Consider the following 20836-nt stretch of genomic DNA (forward strand, 5'->3'; position numbering starts at 1 on the left):
ACAAGCTCGATCCATGGGGGCCGCACCTCAGAATATACAAGACTTAAAGGATCTGCTGCTAATGTCTTTGTGCCAGATACCACAGGACACCTTCAGAGGTCTTGTGGAGTCCATGCCTCCATGGGTCAGAACCGATTTGGTGGCACAAGGTGGAGCTACAAAATATTAGTGGTTATTAGTGGCGGTTTTAATGTTGTGGCTGATCGGCATATACTATATATATATATATATATACATATACATATATACAGTATTCATATACATAAAGTATTATATATGGATGAAATTATGGTTTGAGTGTGTATAGTTTGCATAGATGACAGTTCCAAGACACAGGCATAAATGAGTATTTGTGTGTGTGTGTGTGTGTGTGTGTGTGTGTGTGTGTATGTGTGACTTATCCCTGAACTAATTTTCTATTCTCATCCAGCACCAGACTCCCCACTAATAGGATGGGAACCCCGAGGCAAGGGAGCCCACGGACCCGGCAAGCGGCAGAACTCAGCAGCGGTCCAGGCCGAGCGTCTCCACTTCAAGACTCCAGGCCCCTGGGTGGGACACTGAGATGTGACACACAGACTACAAAATTGAGGTTTGGAGAATACAAATTCTGAAGAAAAGATGGCTGTCCTAACTGGGTGTGGCAGTTAAATGGTCAGAAGTCTACACAATGTCATATTTGAGATGATATTTGAGGAAACTAAGACTGTTTATATACAAAACCTGGGCGAAGTTGATCTTTGGATCACATTCCTTACATCTCATAAATTTTTAGGCCTTCATTGCCTTCGATAGGAGTTACAACACCTTACACCAAACACCAAACAATGAATTAACACACCTACGTATTGCTCTCACCAGAAATATCATATCATACCATATCATATCTCCTTTTTAAAATCAAATCAACCGGGAGAAGGAAACATTGTTTTGGTGCACGTTCTTCCTCTACAGTATATGCTCTTAATGCTTGTATTACTTAACAATGGTAGCCTACTTGCACAAGACTGAGCAACAAAAACCTGGTATCGATGTCATCTTTTATTTATCATAATAAAAAGATCTTCAAGCTGCACTGCCAGAGTGAGCTATTTAATACAGAGAGGAACAAGTAGTCTCATTAAAAATAACTTCACCCCAAAGGAGATTTTAATTTACACCGGGGGTTTATATGTTAAATTACTTCAGGGGGAAATTACAAATAGGTTTGACTTTTGCAGCAGTTTGCTCCGGCAGTATTATGTAAGTATAGATATATGTGTGTCGGTGCAATAACAAATTCAGCTTCATAAGGTTATTTGATTCAATCACCGGCTGTCCCTGAGTTGTACTACGTATTATAACGGTTGATCTTTATGAGGTGGAATCCATCAATCTCATGAATAAAGCAAAAAATAAAATAAAAATCCCAGTTCCAATCATGGGTAAGAAGAAACATTTTATTCACAGGTACTGTAAAAGTGAAACACAAGCTGCCATATCATACATTTATACACAGGATTTGAAAACCCTATAAAAAACCAATGGTATTTGAAAATATGGGTTTTGATATGAAATATGACCTTACATATAATCATTTCTTGCAAAAAAAGGTCTTTGTTTGGTAATATTTATTTAATTTATGACCTTAACCCTAACATAGTGAAAAAAACTGAGGTTATTATCAAAAATTATAATGGTAAAAATGGAATAGAAATCATTATTAAAAATGGTTAAAAAAAATCTCATGCAGCATCTTCAAAGAGGGCCTGAGAGGGTACGTCTTTGTAAATAAACGAAAAGAACATATAAAAATCAAACACATCCAAATACGTCAAAAGCCCATTTCATAATCTTAATACCCAATTGCCACTGCAATACCTTTATTTCCACTATTTCACTCATTTGATTCAAAATGAGCACATTCGGGCGGCTACGATGAGCCGATATGATTGATTTTGCTCAATAATGTTGCAATCATTTGTATTCATCCATTGCGTCGTTTTACAGGGAATTTTTTCGAAAATTGTCCGGTCTTGGATTAAGACACGGAACACGTTAAACCGCCAAAGAAAGAAAAGTATTTGGGGGACCAAAGGAACATGAAGTACTTAGGCTCGAGCTTGGTGGAGCTATATAAAAAAAATTAGCTGAAGTGAATGTTTTGCAATGCATAGAACCAAGGCCTGGCACCACTCAAAGGAGAACACTATAAAGGGCCAAGATTAGAGGATCTCAGGCATCTAATCTCTGATGATTCCAGTGTAAAAAGCAGAAACCATTCCAAGACCGTTTTGGGGTGAAACCGAGCTCACGGAGTAGCACCTTCTATTCGGTAAAAGCACTCGTCTAACTTGGGAATGCGTCCTTGAATTAGATAAGTGCTGCAGCAGAAAGGACAGTTAAAAAGCAACATAGACTCGTCAAACTGACCTATCTAAGTGCATCCGCTGAGAGCCATTTTTCTCAAGGCAACTGGAGGGAGAACAGCTCCACTGGGTATTAACAACAGTATTAACAGCAACTGGAGTCCTTGACCAGATAACACAGACCAGTTTTCAAAAAAGCTAGAAAAGACTACGGAACCGGATTTAACGTAAGGCGCAAGAGGTTGGATGGGCATGGATAAAAATGCTGACTGAGGTTTGAAACACGAGAAAAAGGCAAAGTTTGGGAGCGCAATAACATTAGCTTATTGCTCGATCTTTTTTTCCTCTTTATTTTTTTTTCTTACCTAAAAATGATATTTGTACACACCACTTAATCATATAAATACACTATACAATGCGATATAAAATATTTTTTTTTTCTTAAAAGGAATATGAGTTTGCTTAGGTATGCCAATTGAGATACCTGCACCATACAAAAAATAAGGACTAACAACAAGACAAGAAAAGAAGGCACTTCTGGTTGTTGTTCATTGACTCTTGGATAAATGATGGCTGCTTTGTTTGGCCATGCAACAGCGTTTGTGTGCACGTTTCTCTCCTAGACAACGAGGCACCGCAGCTAAGTTGTAAAAAGCTGTGAAAGTTTCCTCCATTATTCATGCAAAGACTCGCGCCGATCTCAAACTGTCGTCTCTTCACACGTTTTGTCCCTTCGTCCCAGTCACGTCTACCGACTGGCTGCTACATGTCATCATCCTTCCTCGTTCACTTCCTGGATCCTACATCTCCCCACGTCTTCTTGGTTTTGTTAAACTTCTACTTCACAGGGTCCCTCTCGCATGGCCGGCGCCGGCGTGCTGCTGATGTCGAAGCAGGTCACCATCATCACGTGTGACTTGCATAGGTTGACGCAAAACTCCAGTTCTTCTGTCGCCTGTCCTAAGGCCTCCAGGTACTCTGGGGATTCTTTGTTCAAATCCTGGTCCACCTCAACTGCGGGGCATCAAGGGTTGCAGTTAGATGTTGGGTCTTAATGTGCACATACTTGTACATAAACATTCTACACATCACCGGTCGCCTATGAGCAGACCGTCTATGTGCTATTTGAAGAATGAAACGTGTCCTTACACTCTCCTATCCACTTGCTGGGGTCCATCATCAGCCTGGCTTTGGTCTCCTCCAACTCCTCCCACAATGCCTCGTGCTTTGCTCTCAGCTCTCTGACCTGCTGCTGCCGTCTCTCCAACACCTTCAGCTTACTGTTAAAATACTGCAGACCCTAAAATAAAATAAAATGCATACTGTAAATGGTATAAAAAAAGCAATGATGCAAAAATAGAAATTATTTTTATATATATATATATATATATATATATATATATATATATATATATATAAAAATAATTTATATATATATATATATATATATATATATGTATGTGTATGTATATATATAACTTATAATATGCTATTTCTGACGTTTTTTCCGAGCCCCAGGAAATAGGACAAAATGTCCAAGGACAAAAGAATGCTTACCTTTTCAACATCCTGAAATTGTTGCTGATGGAGAGAAACAAACAAAATAAATGTAAATATTTTACAACTGATTTGGAGTTTGACAATCAATGAACGCCAGTGATAAACTGAATGGATAAAAAGGGCTGCATACAATCTGAAATAAAACGACTTGGAAAATAAAAGTACATCATGCAAATATACTGTATATGCAGAGGCAATCTATGATGCAGGCGCGCGAGATTTTAACATTAATTCTAGGATGGCAAGGGAAATCTGGGCAAAAGCAGTTCGTCGTTTGCCATTCATAACAGCAATGGCTACCGAAGAAAAAATTAAGATCATCTTTTGCTAATTATAAGTAAATCAGGCTACCATCCAGCAGATTTGATATGTTCTCCTGGCAAATCCATTTCTGGCTGCCTCATACTGGTGGGAGCAGTTAATGACCCGTGATAGAGGAGTGTCCCATAAAGAGCCATCAGGCAGCCATAGATGAGCTTTAGCGATGGCTGATGGTGTGGCTTTGGGCATGCCTGCATTCATAACACATTCCTCAACCACCGTGTAACGTCTTTTTCTCTCTGTTCTCACCCTACAACTGCCACCACTACCTCTGCAAACACCACTGTAACCCAGGCGCCAGTCACATTATATCTAAACCAATTAGCCCCAGACTTGCCTCATGATCTCTCAACATTCCTGAGGAGTCCTGGCATAATTCCAAGAAAGTCACAGACAACTTTAAATCTAGGATTTGCCATCGGGCAGACTGAAGGTCAGGCGTCTGAGACACATTATTTCCGTCCCATTCTTTAATAAGAAACTGAGAAGGAGTAAGCTAAGACCTTCCCACAATGCAAGTCAATGTGTCCCATTTGGAACATGTACTGTATGGGATCAATGTTGCACATGCAAAGTATTGCTGAGGATCTGCATTGCTATAGAGGATGCACGAAGCCCTGACCTACAACTTCACAAGATCTAAAATAAATTCAGACAGATGATCCCCTATGTACAATCACCCCAAAGTGACCCTCTGCTTACCTCTGCTATTTCATCCTGTCTGCGCCTTTGGAGCCTTTCCACATCATCGATCTCATACACCTTAATCTCAAAGGGCTCCTTCAGCGGTCCAGACATAGGGGGCAAGTCCACCCACTGGCCTGCTGTGCCCACTTTCTTCCCAAGGGAAGAGGTGTCTGGCATAGGTGCCGGGATGAGCCGTCTCCTCTGGAAGCCTACAAAACCAAGAACATAGAAATATTTATAGTGAAAAATACTATGATTATATTTGCTTAGCACTATCTGTGAATATGTATGAGTCTCACTCTGAGATGTTAAGTAATACAAGGCTTTAGGCAGGTATTTCCTGTTGTGTTGATACATATTATGCATATTTATAAGGGATCTATCTTACTATTCTGCATATAAACAGCACAAATTCATAAAAAAGTTATTGAAAGGCCAAAGCCCAATCCCCTGTTCAATTTGTGTTATTTTAAACAGGGATTCAGCTCAAGCATGTAGTTTGATGTATTCAAAATATATGCAATAAATGTATCTTGCTGATTCCCAGACTTGGGTAAGCGGGTAAGCACACCCAAGCACCCATTGGGAAAATGCAAAATTGTCCTTTTCCAGTAACAAAACATACTAATCTATAAATGCATCCATGCATATCGAAAGCTGATAAAAAAGTGGATATTTTCTCACCATTTGATCTCTTCTTGGGAGATTTGGAGGTCCTCATTCTACCAGATGATGACATGCCACTTTCACTCATCGAGTCATGGGTAGAGGAGGCACTTCCTGTGGCTTCACTGTCACGGATCATGCTTTCATAGCCGCTGCTGCCACCACTGTGGTAGAAGAGGGCTGTACGGCCCATTGCTGGCGGGAGCTCTCCACTCAAAACACTGCTGTTATCACTGCCATGGCCACTGCTGTAACGTTGAGGCCTTCTGGGAGCTGTGATCTTACTGTATGGAGAGGGCAGCATGGCTATGGGAGATTTGTCATCACCCACGTTCACCCCGCTGTCATTGCCACTATCTGAATCTCCTGATCCTCTTATGTGTTTGCCAGATGTGCTGCCTGATGCCAGTTCACTCACTCGGCTGTTAGCGGCCCTTATGGCCTGCTTGGTGCCCATTATAGTGCCCCTTCCAGTCTTGCTGTTGACAGCAGTTGTGGTCCGAGATGCTGGTGTCCTTCCTGATGGTGGAAGGTTAGCATTGGCACTTTTTGTCACTGAAGATGCTAACGACTTGGTGGAGGAGCTTAGACCTTTCGAGTTGCTGGTTGACAGTGTGCGGGACTTATTTCCGTTGATGGCTCCTAATGCCCTTGGGTTAGAACTTGCTTTCACCTGCCCAGGTTTACTAATACCTCCTGGACTTCCACATGGAGATGGTGGAGAGGTAGCAATTGGAGAACTTGATGAGTTAGGAATCCCAAATTTGGGAAGTGACCTGTTGGCTTTGCTACTGCTGCACCCCAAACTGGCCCCGCTATTTTCTCTACTAAGGGTAGGTCTAGAACCTGATAGAGACAGGTTGTCACACCTCTCTAGAGACATGTGACTGCCATACAGAAGCCCACTCTCTCCTCTGGGCCCCCGGGCCTTCAAGCTTGAGGTATCTTTGGCTGTGGGGAGGTCAGACCTTAGACCGGAGGATTTGAAGCTGTTGGTGTCCCCCCGGCAGTGTAACTCTAGCTCATCCTCAGAGACCACTGCACGCACTCCAGAGGTCATTCCGGCCTCCCCATATGCTAACCTTAAGGCACTTTGGGGTAGCAGATTCCTGTTCTTCTGGTCAAGACTAGACTTTCGCACTGGAGGTGGAGGAGGTGAAGTGCCACCTGGCTTGGGGAGATTGCTTGCTTTTTGTGTGTTTGCCTTGCTATGTTTCCCTAGAGAGGAGAACCTAAGACTACTGGTAGATCCGGTAATATCCTGTTTTCCCTTAGACTCAGTGGAGGCATGGATGACAGGCACTGTTCCCAGAGTAGTGGCACCTCGTCTAAGCTGTGGCATTTTGCTAGGGGGTTCAGTTTTCTTAGTAGATGACTTCTCGCAGCCATCAACCACCCTTTGGGATGAAGTCAATCCCTGAACCTTAGGTGGTCGAGGTACACTGTTGCTGTTTGTAGATGTTTTGCGAGAGGGGATGCCACTCACTGGATTTTTGATGAGCTTGCTGGTGCTATTGGTGTCAAAGAACTGAGGTTCTGAATGGTTGTCCATGCGACGCCAAGGATTCTCCTGTTTGGTCTCCTTACTTGGTGGCTCCCTACTACTGCTGCTGATGCCGCTGCTATGGGAGGCTGATGAGGTAGGTTTAATTTTCCTGGGAAGACTGGAGTGGACTATAGAGGGATCCTGTGGCGGTTCAGATGAGCTAAGAGAGTGAGCTTTAGTAATTTTGGATGTGAATCTGGGTGACCCTTTGGCCAACTCGGGAGATGGGGGGCACCTTGTCAAGGATAGTTTGCTTGATGTTGCACTGTCACTGTCAAGGTCCGAGAAACTAAAGCCACTGTCATTTAAGGAGTTCTTTGCATCTCTAGGTGATGGTTCACAATGGAACATACCAAGGGAATCTAGATAAAAAGTGGCCTCAGGGCCCATGTGCTTGGCCTGAGGAAGAAAGACATCTGCAGAGTGAGCCCCTTCACTCTCCAATGTGCAGACACTTACCTCACTAAGCCAGGAGCTGATAGATGAGCCCCTGCTACCCGTGCACACTGTTGTCTTATCCTGTGGTGTAACAACCTCAATGTTGACCTCTGATCCTCCAACAGCGGATGTGTAGGCATCAAATTCATCATTGATGCTGCTTATAATACTGACAGGCCGAGAGCCAGAGGCCAGGGCCTGAAGGGAACAATCACTGTTAAAGCTGATGATGCTAGAGGGCCGAGTCTTATCCACAATGCTGCCTATAGACAGCTCTTCCACCAAAGTGAACACTAGTTCATCCTCTCCATTCAGCTCCACTGGTTGCTGCAGGGTGACCGTGGCTCTCAGAAAATCTCGGTCCATACACCTCTCTCTCAAGGTGGAGCGCACCTGGCATAACTCCATCGGGGCCCTGACCATGGAGGAGGTAAGTAAATCCCCTCTTTTGACAGCTTGGTGGCTCATTCCAACTGGGGGCATTCTGGTGTGACTCTTTTCCTCAATGTCACCACTTCCTTTATGATGGTCTCTTTGCTGTGGAGGAGGTGGGGCTGCCTTAGGCAATGGCTTCTTGTTTAGGAATACTTTCTCCCTCACCACAGGCTCTGACTGAGACACTGCAAATGTGCAGTTTGCACTAGCCTGGTTCTCTGACACCAATACCTTCTCCCCATCAGCGCTAGTCCTACATACAGTCTGACCATTCTCAGGTAGCGCATTTTTTGCAGGTATCAATTGCCTCTTGGAATTCTCCAGTTTAGATTGGGTTTGGAGGTTATTGGGTGGTTGAGTGGCAACAGACTTAAGAGATGGTTTTGTTGAGATGCTCTCCTGGGAGGAGCAAACATTTGCTATAGTCTTATTGGTACTGGAACCTTGGTCATCTTTCGACTTGTCCATTTTTGGGCTAGCTTGGTTACCCTTGCCCTCACCCACAAAAGCAGTGGGCTCTTCACTGCCATCTATACATTCCAGCCTCTCCTGCAGTTCTGCAAATGTGTTGCATTTGAAAAACTGGTCTCTGTCTAGAGGGCCTTCTTTTGCAGACCTCTTCCTGTTAAGAGAGGGAATGATTGGGACAAAGGCGGGGGGGCCTTCATTGTCGCTGAGCTCCCTGTCCGAGATTGCAGCTCCACCAGGTCCAACATAAATGACAGTGTCACAGGACTGCTCGCTGCTGGAGGAATATTCTGGGTCACTAAGCAAGGAGGGCAGATCTGGGTCCAAGGCTACTGTCCGAGGATGGAAGGGTCTGAGATGGGGTGGACGGCGGATTCTACCTTCCTCACAGGAACTCTCCCCTCCAGATGAACTAGATGCATACTACAAAGCAGAATGGACAGGGAAAATCATTTTTGGCCTTTTGGGTGGTTTACAAATGATCACAATACGTGCAATATGTGACTCCATAGGTAATAAAATATTCATGAAAATTGGACAATAATTTTGAACTCAGATCAGGTCAAATTATGGCTCAATACATCTCTAAAGGTTAAGAGTGCACATTGATTGTCGTCGGCATTAATGTCAATAATATCAATTGCTGTATGTGGACTGCATTATAATGATGTCTTATGACCAATACTAAATAATAACATGCTGTCATTCCACCTAATTATCTGGAGCCTAGATTTGCCTAATCTGAGGTATGCATTACACAGATCCTTAGGGCAGCTGTATTGATTACATGATTATGTTTGAAGGAGCTGTGAAAACTAGACTTGAATTATTGGACTAATAACCTTAAATTTGAAGAAGCATCTCTGGTCTATAAATTCATTCATTTACTTCATGGCTATTCATTTACTTTACTGGAAATATTTCGAGACTGCATTAAGGCCATATGATATGATTTATTTAATTGCCATGACGCACTTAAACATAAAGTGAAATGACAATAACTCAATGTTTTAACGTTTGTATAAAATCAAGGACAAGGGTATTTGAGGATTGAGACACTTTGCCATTGATACATAAATTACACTCAGTAACAACCTGTTCATCAGTGTTTATCACCGTACCTTGGATTTTTTCTTCCTCATGCGGTGAATGCGGGACGCCAACTGGATTGTGGTGAGCGAGTCAGCGTAGTGAGCGGGAGAGTCAGAGATGTGGGCGATCATGGTAGTTCTACAGTTGATATTCCCCAGGGACTCTCTCAGCAGCATTGTCAGTTTGCTGTCCCTGGATTGTTTTCACCCAATGTCATTATCAACAAGAGGTACAATGCGTTAATGGCATATTTCAAACAGTAAAGTGACTAGATCTATCTATCTATCTATCTATCTATCTATCTATCTATCTATCTATCTATCTATCTATCTATCTATCTATCTATCCATCCATCTATCTAGTATATATATACGTACATATATATATTAGGCCCATCACATCTATAAAATGTCTAGATTATTTTATAGTGTTTTTGAAAATGTATTTGTATTCAATTCTCACGCACGCTGTGATATAACACTAACAACCCAAAGTCAAGAGACTTTGGATCGCAGCAAACCAAAGGGTTAACTGGCATATGCAGCGACTTGCCACAAATATCTTGATTACATACTGTGGAACAGTGGCTCTCTTACCTGTAAGGTATGTGCTTGGCTCCGTTGGCTAAAGCCATGATGACGTTTCCCAGTGCGTTGAGCGACAGGCACAGCCCCCCGCCGCCGTCTCTGCTTTTGCTCAGGGCCTTCTCGCAGCTCCCCAGGTCGATGAGGTGCAGCCGGCTCCGACCGCCCGACACTATGCCAACGACAGGGGAATCTAGGTGAGTTTGTATCTCAGGGACAGGCACTCCCTCCATTGGCTGCGTCATGACGACAGAGGTGGAAGCCCAGCAGTAGTACAGCAAGTAAGAAGGGATTCAAATCACAGTCACGCCAGGTTAACCAGGCATACTTAAAACAAACGTATAACTCCAGAGTCAAAGTTTTCCAAAATTATTTGTCAATTGCCTAAAAGAAAAAAATAGAAGACACAATCACTGATAGCCTTATCATTTTCAAAATGAAAGATGTCTGGAACCACAGTTATAGGGAGTGGGCTGTCAGGCAAAAAAAAAATCACAGTTATTTAGGCTTGGGGAAAGGGTTTGGAAAATCCATTTGCACGCGTAGCATGGCTGCACATTGTTACGTTGCTGACTGATGCTTTATTTCACATGATTGTAAGAGAAAATTAGAGTCCTGGGCTATTCAGCGATATTCAGCAGCAGCAAACCATTAAACTCTTGTCAGCAAGACTAAGCAAATTGAGGGATTCACATTCTCATTCCCTCTTGGCAGAAGTAGTTGCAGCATATGAATACCAACAGGGTTTCCTTCTTGCGGAGACTGCAAACCCTTCATCCGTAAACATTTCAAATAGTGGGCCTGAGAGAAAGCTTTCAGATTCTCATTGTCAAGCTCCCAAAACAATAACCTAATGATAACTATGTGCCCAACAGGCAGGTCACCTATTCATAGCAACAATAAGCAGCAACTGATTAATGAAATTGTGCTGCAAGGCTCAATACATTTCGAATAGTCAAAATTACTGAAAGTATTTCTGATTATCTTCTTGATTGGACCTATCATTAGCTGATTACCGAGTACTTCCCTGATTTTGGGTGTTGCAAGCAAAAGCGAATCTTAACCAAGTGTAATAATGATTGAGACGTGCATATGGTGGTCATATGGCAATAGCGCTCACTTCCTCCTTTCCCGCTCTTCTCCATGCGGTACTGGTAGATGTGCAGCGTGAACAGCATGTGGGAGTTGCGTCGCTCCTCCTCGTCCGCATCTGGTTTGCTGGTGCTGCGCGCCGCGATGGCTGCGTCCAAGTAGAAAGCCGCCTTGTCGGCCGTGGGGGCGCGGAGCTCACTCTGGTTCTGGAGCTGTGGGGGGCAGAAAAAGAGGCCAGGAGAAAATGGGGCAAGAGTGAATAAGAGGGACCGCAACGGGTACGAGTAGGCAAGAGAACATGAAGCGGATACGGGGGGCGGAAAGAGAGGTAGGAGACCGAGAGGGGAGGCAGTTAATTGGACCCAGGCACACATTTCTTGCCCATTAGATTGAGTCTCCCGGGCAATTAAAGCGGTAGATATGCACGCAAGGGGAGGAGTATTAGGAGAGGTAATGGAGGAGCAGGAGGCCAGGGCAACCTCCCCCTCGCCGTGGGTTTGATGATGCCGGTTGCGGGGTACGAGGGTGGAAAAGTGAATTAGAGGAGCGGGAGAAGGAGGAAGGCACGGTGTCAGGAAAGGGGGGTAGAGCCACGCGAAGAGCAGCGAGGAGCTTCACAGGACCGAGTCGCCTTTGAAGTCCCAGTCCACACGGATCCACACAAAAACAACATCTGACGATACCACCTGTCAGTGCCGTCACACCCTCCACCCCTCACCATCCCACCCCCTCCGAAAAAGTGCTTTCATTGTGTTAGCAGGGGCCAGCACAACACAGAGGTAATAGATGTTGATGGATGCTGACAGAAGAGTCAATGGAAAACTAAGGAGGGAGCCATCGATATCAGGGGTAATTCCGGGTGAAAATATAAAGCGAGGTAGGACAGACTGGGTAGGGCCCAGAGGAAGGGACCAAACGCAAACATATTTTGGGGTTTTCACCCCTAAAGACCATATTTGGGGGTGAAAGTAAAAGACCATACTGTGAAACGAATCAATACTCAGACACACTAATATATACCGCGGAGATAGAGTGACGCGAGAGAACAAAGAGAGAGGGAGGAGCGAGGCGTTCCTTCCGACCTGAGTGCCGCAGATGGGGTCCTCACTCAGGTAGATGCCCGGGGCCTGGCCGTCCTGAGCGCTGCCCGCCGACGCCTCGGAGAGCAGGTCCCTCAGCTCCTCGTCCTTCCCGAAGATCTCCACCGCCGACACTCGGACCGAGAAGCGCGTGCCCGTCTTCTCCTTGCGCTCATTGATGAGCTTGAAAAGCCAGGATATGGCGCAGGGGACAATGCCGAGGCTTTGCGTGGAGCTGTCTCTGCCGATCATGGTGTACGTCTTGCCTAGGGGATGGATGAAAGGGAGGCATACAGAAATATTGGCTTGCGTCCTAAAGCTTTTAAACGAATTCCTCCGGCCAACATGTCTGCAACAGGCAGAGTAGACGGGGGTATAGCACGGGATATGGTCAATGTGTTGACCTGAAAAACAACTGCTGATGAAGCAAATCAAAAAAAAGATGGAGTGGGGCTATTCATCCAGTACAAACAACAAATGGGAAATCAAAAGACGAAGCAAGGATTCGTTTCACGAGCGGGCGTGTTGTGGAGGTCTCCAGCTGTGGGCGGCAGCAGCGAGAGAAGCACTTCTGCCCAGGTCTATTACTAAAATTTTAATTACAGACTTAAGCCGTAGCCTCGATGCGGCACTCCACGCCCCTCACCCCTAACCCCCCCCCCCCCCCCCCCCCCCCCAGACATTTCTCTTTCTCTGACTCACCCCAGTGCACCGCTAAGCCAATTGTGGACATCAAGTGCAGCTAACAAAGGGCACTGAGAGTTTTCTTTGGCTAACAAAGGCTCATGTCTAATCTCTAGCCAGTGCAGGAGCTTACCGAGCTTGACGTGGCCAAAGCAGAAGATGCAGCCGTCCGCACCATTCACCACGGACTGGATGACTTCAGCCACCGTCCCTGAGCACACCTCAGCCTGCGGAAATACAAGGAAAGGAAGCTCATTTACATCCAAATGTCAATGAGTTATATATAATATGAAACCATTTTTATTTATACTGTATATATATATCATATAATAAAAAAAATGATTTTATTACAATTTTTTATTATATTATTTTATTGGATAAAATAAATTATATAAACGGTATTGTTGGCGCAGTTTCTAAGCAAATTTGTATTTATAGTGAATTTAAGTGTGTGTGTGTGTGTGTGTGTGTGTGTGTGTGTGTGTGTGTGTCTGTGCGTGTGTGTGTGTGTGTGTGTGTGTGTGTGTGTGTTGCAATATGCAGCTAATTTTTGCAGATCTTTCTCAGCATGGGTCCTCTGGGGCCCAGCGCCCAGCCGCCGACGTCTCTTCCCAGCTTGCTGTAGCTGTTAGCCACCAGCAGGGCTGACCCAGTGGCACAATCGAGCAGCCACGGCTTGGGCATCGCCGTAGAAACAGCAGCCACGAAACAGGAGCCGCTTGCACTAAGTAGAAGATGTGACGAAAGTCGGAAGGCTTTGCCCACTGGAAAGATACTGGTCCATAGAGTGGTCCACCACTGGTACATCCTTGATAGGATCTCCATCTCTTTTGCTCTCAGCTTCTCAGGACCAACATTTGAACAGTGCTCCACCAAAGCAAAATTCATGGTTTTAAGAAATGTTTCAATCGATTTTGTATCGCGCAATTCGCATAATTTCACCTTCGAGGTTTTCAGTCTGTAATGAGACACTATACAGCAAAAAACGTCATTTGGCATTGTGGACGTGCTTGTTCTGTGCCGAGGCTGTTCTTAAACAACGTAGGCCAGATATAACGGGAATGAATTTAAGTCATTCCCAGGACATGAAAGCCCAGCTGTTAGGGCAACACGGGAAAATGCCCCAACCCCCCAAAGACAGGCATTTTTTTCCTCTAAGCCCCTGGCCGCACCCTGCTGACATAAAGACGTCCCTTTGCCCTTTTGAGACTAACACCTTCATATATATATATATATATATATATGTATATATATATATATACACAGAGAAATTCTTTCACCCACACAAGCTCTCTCTCTGTCTCACTCTCTCACACACACGCACACACACACACACACACACACACACACACACACACACACACACACACACACACATTTTATACACACATATTCTGTATGTTCCTTGCTGGTCCTTACTTGCGAGGCATCCTGGGTGAACACAGCATCAAAGGCGAATATCTTTGGGACAGCCACGGTGGCAGCTCTCCTGTGACCTGAGGTGGAGTGCGGGCTGGACGCCGGGTCGTACAGGGTCAGCTGCTTCTTCCTGCTGTCCACCTTCAGGAAGGACTGCGATTCCGAGGAGTCTCCGCCTTCCAGGGACGGGCAAATCCGCATCATCACTTTTACCTGACGCAGAGAGAGAGAGGGAGAGAGAGAAAGAGGGAGAGAGAGAGAGAGAGAGAGAGAGAGAGAGAGAGAGAGAGAGAACGGTGGACAGTTAATTGCGAAAAAATAAACCCAAAACCCATCAAACCCAAAACATAAATATCCAAAATAATAAACAGAGCATATTGTCTCCACTTTGCAGCTTCAAGCCTGAAGAAATACAAAGAATACAAATAAGAAGTGAAATGCACACATCAGGATCATGTCTAACACGTTAGAAGGTGATGGTCTGGCAAAAGTTGCCATGGAAACACTGGGCCCTCCATTGACTGGTGATCCCGCTGGGTCAATACAGCGCCTAATGGTGTCAATGAAAGTCTGGTGGGTTGGGACTGAACGTCAAGAGTAGTAAATGTGCGAAATCGAGGTGTGTGTGTGTGTGTGTGTATGTGTGTGTGTGTGTGTGTGTGTGTGTGTGTGTGTGTGTGTGTGTGTATATACTGCCATGCTGGGGGATTATGTATCCATCAGGCTGTTTTCTGGACCAGAGGAAGCCTAGCAGCATGGGATTGTGGAAACATATGGACCCCCTCTTATCCTACCTACTCAATCTCCACCTCTCCCTCTCCTCCCTCACCCCATGAGCCTGGAGATCCGTGTCCACACAAACGCATTTGTAATCGGGGGGGTTTGACATTCAGAAGTAAACCCCCGAGCCTCTACTCTACTACATTCCCCGGGTCACGGTGCATCACGGCCGCATGGTACACGCTAAAAAAAGATGGTGGCGTGTGTCAATATGCATTCTCGAGGCGTGGATTCGGAGCTTGCCCTGTCATGTCCCTTCACGTCTGAAGTTATCGCTCTGGTTATGAGACGAGAAAGGAGGAAAAAAAATATTAATCTTGTTCATCGTTTTTACATCCCCGGGTCGGAAAAACCATTGCGGAGGAATTCCTCTTCACCTGACCGGATAGTCAGTGTGAGGGCGTGTGCGTGTGGCTACCCGTCCGCACGGCGCTCCTATATGCCATCGCATTCCTCTGGATTGTCTGAAGGGGCTCGTGATCATCTGCGACTCCTTATGACGCGCCATGAAACCAGGTATAAAAATCCTACAAAGACCAGGGATCCTTACAACCTTTAGTGTCTTTTAACATTATACCTCGTATTCCATCCACTTAACTACTCCATACAGTAGGACCAGCCGCCATTCCGGGAGGAACCCGATATACTGGAACATTAAAAAGCCTCTGTTCTCAGAGAATTCGACTATAATGCTGCTCACGGGCACAGCAATAAAAAAACTAACTGCCTTCCTTTTCTGGTTCTTGTTCTCCCAGACGGTCTCTCTGCCCTATCTTTCGCGCTCCCACAAAAGATCCAATCTTTCTCAGACTAGTATATAAATATTACTACTACAGAGGCTCCAGCCCTCAAAAACAATGTCCGCTGGCAGCGCCATTCTTGTACTGTAGCAGGTCGATCCCTCATGAATCCCGGGGGCCAAGTGCAAACTTCCTTTGTTCTCTGTGGGGGGGCTGTAAGTGTGACGGACGTGTGCATATGCTGAGCAAATTACATTTGCTCTGACATTCAAAGTGGGCTTACACTCACAACCACCGTGTCTCTTTTGATGGCACGGAGGCGAGCGGACCAGCTAATGTCTGCGCTATATTTACGTTGGCAGGGATTTGACACCGGAGGCCACGGAGGATTGGCTGGAGCATTTTCACACCTTGGATCCCCGTGCTAATGGCCACTGTTCCCCTGTCTCTTCATCCACTCAAAAGCCATTAGTCGGGCTTTCCTCCATCTCTTAACATGACTTTTCACTACAGAATAGTGTCTGGGTCAAAAGTGGCAATGACCCACATAGTGGGAAACAGGACATTTATCAAAAGGTGAAGTAGGCTTTTATGTAGGACAGACGGTCCAACACAGTCAAAACCGTGTTGTCAAACTGCAACGGGGCTGGCTGTTTCCAATAAGTTGTAGTAGCTTTCAAAACAGAGGCTTTGGTCCTCTGAACCAGTTGACTCAGAATGAAAGGAAAGGAAAACGTAGCCTGTTGTACTTGGAACGGTGCCTCGATCTTGGTCCTCCTTTTGAAAAACAGCCTTCGCTACTGAAACAGTTTCACTGATTTTTCACAGATGCAAAGTACACCTCAGGTGTGGGCTTGAGGAAGCCTGTTAAACACAAATAGGCTTTCATGAAGTCTGTGAATGGAAGATTTACAATACGGTAAGTGGTAAGTCTCAACCGTCTGGATATTTGGCAACAGAAGCGAGGACTTCCTATCCAGGTGGGCTCTAATCTTGTTAGGGGACGTCTGCTCTATAAATACAGAACCTCTGCCCAGAAAAACAATACCGAATAAACCAAAGAGGCAGAACCATGTGTTTATACTGCTCTCCCTCTCATGAAAAAAACGCAGCCAGTATCATCGCCGTTGTGATTTTCTTTCTACCAATTTGAAAATCGAAATATGTTCACACATAACGACTAAACGCTATCACCTTTTATCTCCCTGCTCTGAATAGTAGGATTTGCTTCATGTGGAAAGCTGCTTTAACAAAGTCAGTGAATTCATGACATTCCAGCAGGCTTATCTGACTGCATCTCTGTGGACCGGACCAGACTGGATGCTGGCCGTGGACTGGCACGTCGCTACTCTGCATTCTCCAATTCAAATGAGGGTCTGTGTGTCATTTTGTGTGTGTGCGTGCGTGCGTGCGTGCGTGCGTGTGCGTGTGTGTGTGAATGCGCGGGTGGGCACCGGCACTGCATTGTGGTAGCCTTTGCGTCCTTGAGTCTTTGTGTGCATGCCGTCCCATGTGGCTCCTTACCTTGCCCATCCCAGGGTTCTCTTTGACCTTGGATACAGCGCGTAGCAAGCATGGCGGGGTGGGCGGCGGTGAGAGCTGCAGGATGCCGCTGAAGTTGGTGGGGTAGATGGACGGTTCCTGGGAGTGGGGTAAGGGAGGCTGGTGCTTCTTCCGCTTGGAGGACAGATTCAGCTTCTGAGCGGCCCTGCGAGGGAGAAACGAAACAGCATCGGGGAAAAGATGGAGGAGTGATAAACTCAAATGCCAATAGGGTCACAGAGTTTACTCAAGCCCGTGGTGTTATCTCCCGGTGAGATATCCAACCGAGAGCTGGAGGATTTAAAATGTCTGGCGTGACATTTCTGGCGTGCCACATAGCCTTAAGAAATCATAAACTGAAACTATAACATGAAGGTCGATACGCTACTTTGACTCCTGGCCAAAGTAAACAAAGGCAGCAGGGGAGCTGCATTTGGCCACCCAACCATACCTCCATCTAAAACACCTTTTTCGCTCTACTCCCAGACAACCCACCCCCACCCCTTCATTCGACTAGTGCCATTTGATTTCTGCAATTCTCTAAATATTCCCGCAGAGATTGCAAGCCGATACGTGACAAAAGGCATGATAACAACATCCTCACAGGGGTCAAAGGAATCAGCAGCAGCTCAGAGTCCTCTATTCTCAGCCTGCGAGGTGCGGGCTGTCAAAGCAGACAAGCATTTCTAAATGTATTCATTCATCTTGATCAAAAACAAAAACAGGTGTCAAGGCTGTGACAGGTGAGGAAACAAGGAATACCTTCCGGGCTTCTGTCACGTCGATTCCAATTACTAGAGATAAGTGAGTTATGACGGAATTTTCTTTTATATAATTATTCAACAATGGTAAAAAATGTACAGGGAGCCGGTGGGTACTGTTAATGTATGTCCCACGAGCGGTGCTTATAAACCTTAAGTGTCTCTGTCCCACACATATAACCACAAGCTCAGGAGTGGACAGGCTGGAAGGAATAGCCCAATTTCATCATCTGCTTTAGCAACTAGTGGGATCTGTGTCTGTCTGAGAAGCTCCACTGTGCTGGCACCTCACGGCGCTGGCAGCAGCCAAACCGGCTTTTTTGATGGACCTCTAATTAAAACCCAGTGTTATCCCGCTCTCTTGTCGCCCGCCTGAGTGAGTGGGAGCCGAGCAGACCCGGATTTGTCACAGGGCCAACGGAGTGAGGCAAACAAAATCCCTCCTGTCTCAAGTCCCAGTGCTCACTGGACAGCATCAGTGGCTCTTACGGTCCAAGGATACGGCACCACGCTGGATCAGTTACCGCCACCACTCATCTGGAAAGCCAAGGTCAAGGGAGCAAAAAGTGATTCCGCCGCTGGAAAATTTAAACGCTCCCAAATGGTTTTTCGCTCAAGCGGCCACGATCCGAGACGCTCGCAGGTGAAAGGGAAAGGGTTTTCGTCAACAAAAGCGAAGGAGAAAGGCGGAGAGACAGAATGAACGATAGAGGCAGGAAGAATCAAAAGACGAAAAATCTGCAGAGCAAGGGGTTTCGGGTGAGAGGCATAGAGACAGTGCAAATAAAAGAGACGATAGATAGTGAGGTAAAGGGAGGAGGGGGGCGATGCACGTGTGTCTGTGTGTCTCAGAGAGGCAGTTTCCTCCGAGGCCAGCCCAAGCTCATTAGTTCTGTTTTGGGCTCCTCTGGACAGGACCCGGGGAGGTTCTGCCAAAACGCAGCGCTCCGCCTCCTGGAGTGACAGCTGCCCCGCCCCCCCCCCCCCCCCACCCACCCACCCACCCACCAACACCACCCCACGCTACGCCCCCTGCAGCGACGGCCCAAGAGCACAATCAGGGAACACATTGCTGGCTGATGGAATAATTATTGCATCCAAGAGGTCTACAGGAGAGAGCCCTCCCCGGGGAGCTGCCCATGTGTGATAGCATGCAAGACGGATCGTGTGAGCGGGGGTAAAAAAAAAAAAGGAGATGGAATAGATGAATGTGAGACGGAGAGAAAGAAAGAGAAGGTGTGAAAGCGTGCAGGTGGATGTGTGCGTGCCTGTGCTTGTGCGCGTGTGTGTGTGTACGTGGGTGTGCTTGTGTATGCAATTTTTATGAGAGGTATCCCCAGCACATATTCATTCAAGATTGAAATCCCGCCCCCGCCTCCCCCTCCCCCTCCTCCTCCTCCCCTGATATTTTCTTGCTCAGAAAAGGGAGATCTGTTAACAACCACTAGAGCGGTTTGTGATTTTTATTTATTTCATTTTTTTTCCCTTGTCCAGTCTGGAGCGCACAGCACGGACGGCCACGTGGGGAGTCGATAACCTTGAGGTTTAATGGCTGTCACACACAATGGGAATATGTGTTGGCTTTAATGGAAGGTGAAGGAGAATAGGAAAAAAAGAGAACAAAAAAAACAAAAAAACAGAGGCAGAGTTTGATGCCGCTGTTCCATCTCCACCATGTGTGCATATGCATGCACGCACACACAAATGTGCGTGCATGCTCTCTCGCTCTCTCTCTCTCTCTCCCTCCCCTCTGTTCCTTTTTAACTCTGGGAAGATGGGAGGAGAGGTGGAGGCTGAGATTTCCAGCCAGATTCCACAACAGCTTGTCCACCTGTTCGGTCTCAATCTCTATGCTAATGAAGTAATTTAACTACACAAGTTGCGCAAAAACACTAAAAGAAAAGTGTGTGCACGCGTTTGTGTGTGTGTGTGTGTGTGTGTGTGTGTGTGTGTGTGTGTGTGTGTGTGTGTGTGTGTGCATGTTTGTGCGTGCGTGTGTGGGTATGCGTGTGCGTGTGTGTGTGTGTGCGTGCATGCGTGCGTGTGTGTGTGTGTGGAGCAGGAGTATTCAGCGAATAAGTTGGCGGATCGCAAAGGACGTATAGTGAGGAGCACAAGCATGCGAGGGAGGGAGGGAAAATGCCATAAGAGGGAGAGGGGTAGAGAGAGAGAGGGAGAGTGAGAGGAGAGGGAGCGAGAGAGAGAGAGCGAGAGAGCGAGAGAGAGGGAGAGAGGGAAATAGAGAGAGAGAGAGAGGGAGAGAGAGAGAGAGACTACTTACAGCTCTTTCCAATCCATTATCTAGTTAATAGTCATAGTCACAGAACACACAGCTGATGGAGTCCAACTCTCCTTGCGTCTTCCGTGGTGGTGGTGCCGGCGTTCTCCATTACTTGTACATTGGACGCGGCGGCAGAGGGGTGGGGGTGACCCAAGCAGGGGCGGAGGGGCTCACTGGCGGGGGCACGGGGGGGGTCCTCTCTGCTCCGATCCCAATCATGGAGGGGTTCCACTTGATTTCACGGCGGCTTGTGAGAGGCCAAGTGGGGGTGAGGGGGGATGAAGAGGTGGGTGGGTGGGTGGGTGGGGGAGGT

At 46.2% G+C, this 20836-nt stretch overlaps 1 protein-coding gene across 1 annotated transcript; it reads right to left on the bottom strand.

Moving 5' to 3' along the window:
• Nucleotides 1-1480: 1480 nt before the first annotated feature.
• Nucleotides 1481-20623, bottom strand: kif26ab (kinesin family member 26Ab). Its single transcript, XM_080012601.1, has 13 exons — nt 20524-20623; nt 17464-17647; nt 14420-14632; nt 13134-13227; nt 12320-12582; nt 11266-11449; nt 10158-10317; nt 9591-9753; nt 5601-8892; nt 4932-5125; nt 3906-3929; nt 3498-3648; nt 1481-3362 (listed from the first exon to the last, which is right to left on the bottom strand). The coding sequence occupies exons 1-13, from the start codon at nt 20538-20540 to the stop codon at nt 3178-3180; spliced, it is 5124 nt and encodes a 1707-aa protein (XP_079868727.1). The 5' UTR covers nt 20541-20623; the 3' UTR covers nt 1481-3177.
• Between the last annotated feature and the right edge of the window lie 213 nt (nt 20624-20836).

This window comes from Zeus faber (genome assembly GCF_960531495.2).
Source record: "Zeus faber genome assembly, chromosome: 13".
Lineage (NCBI taxonomy): Eukaryota > Metazoa > Chordata > Actinopteri > Zeiformes > Zeidae > Zeus > Zeus faber.

Excerpts from the sequence above, each read along its gene's own strand:
- kif26ab (XM_080012601.1), bottom strand. Across the intron at positions 12,583-13,133 it reads CTTTGGCCACGTCAAGCTCG|GCAAGACGTACACCATGATC; the intron begins GTAAGCTCCTGC and ends TCCATCCCCTAG. Across the intron at positions 8,893-9,590 it reads TGAGGAAGAAAAAATCCAAG|TATGCATCTAGTTCATCTGG; the intron begins GTACGGTGATAA and ends TCTGCTTTGTAG.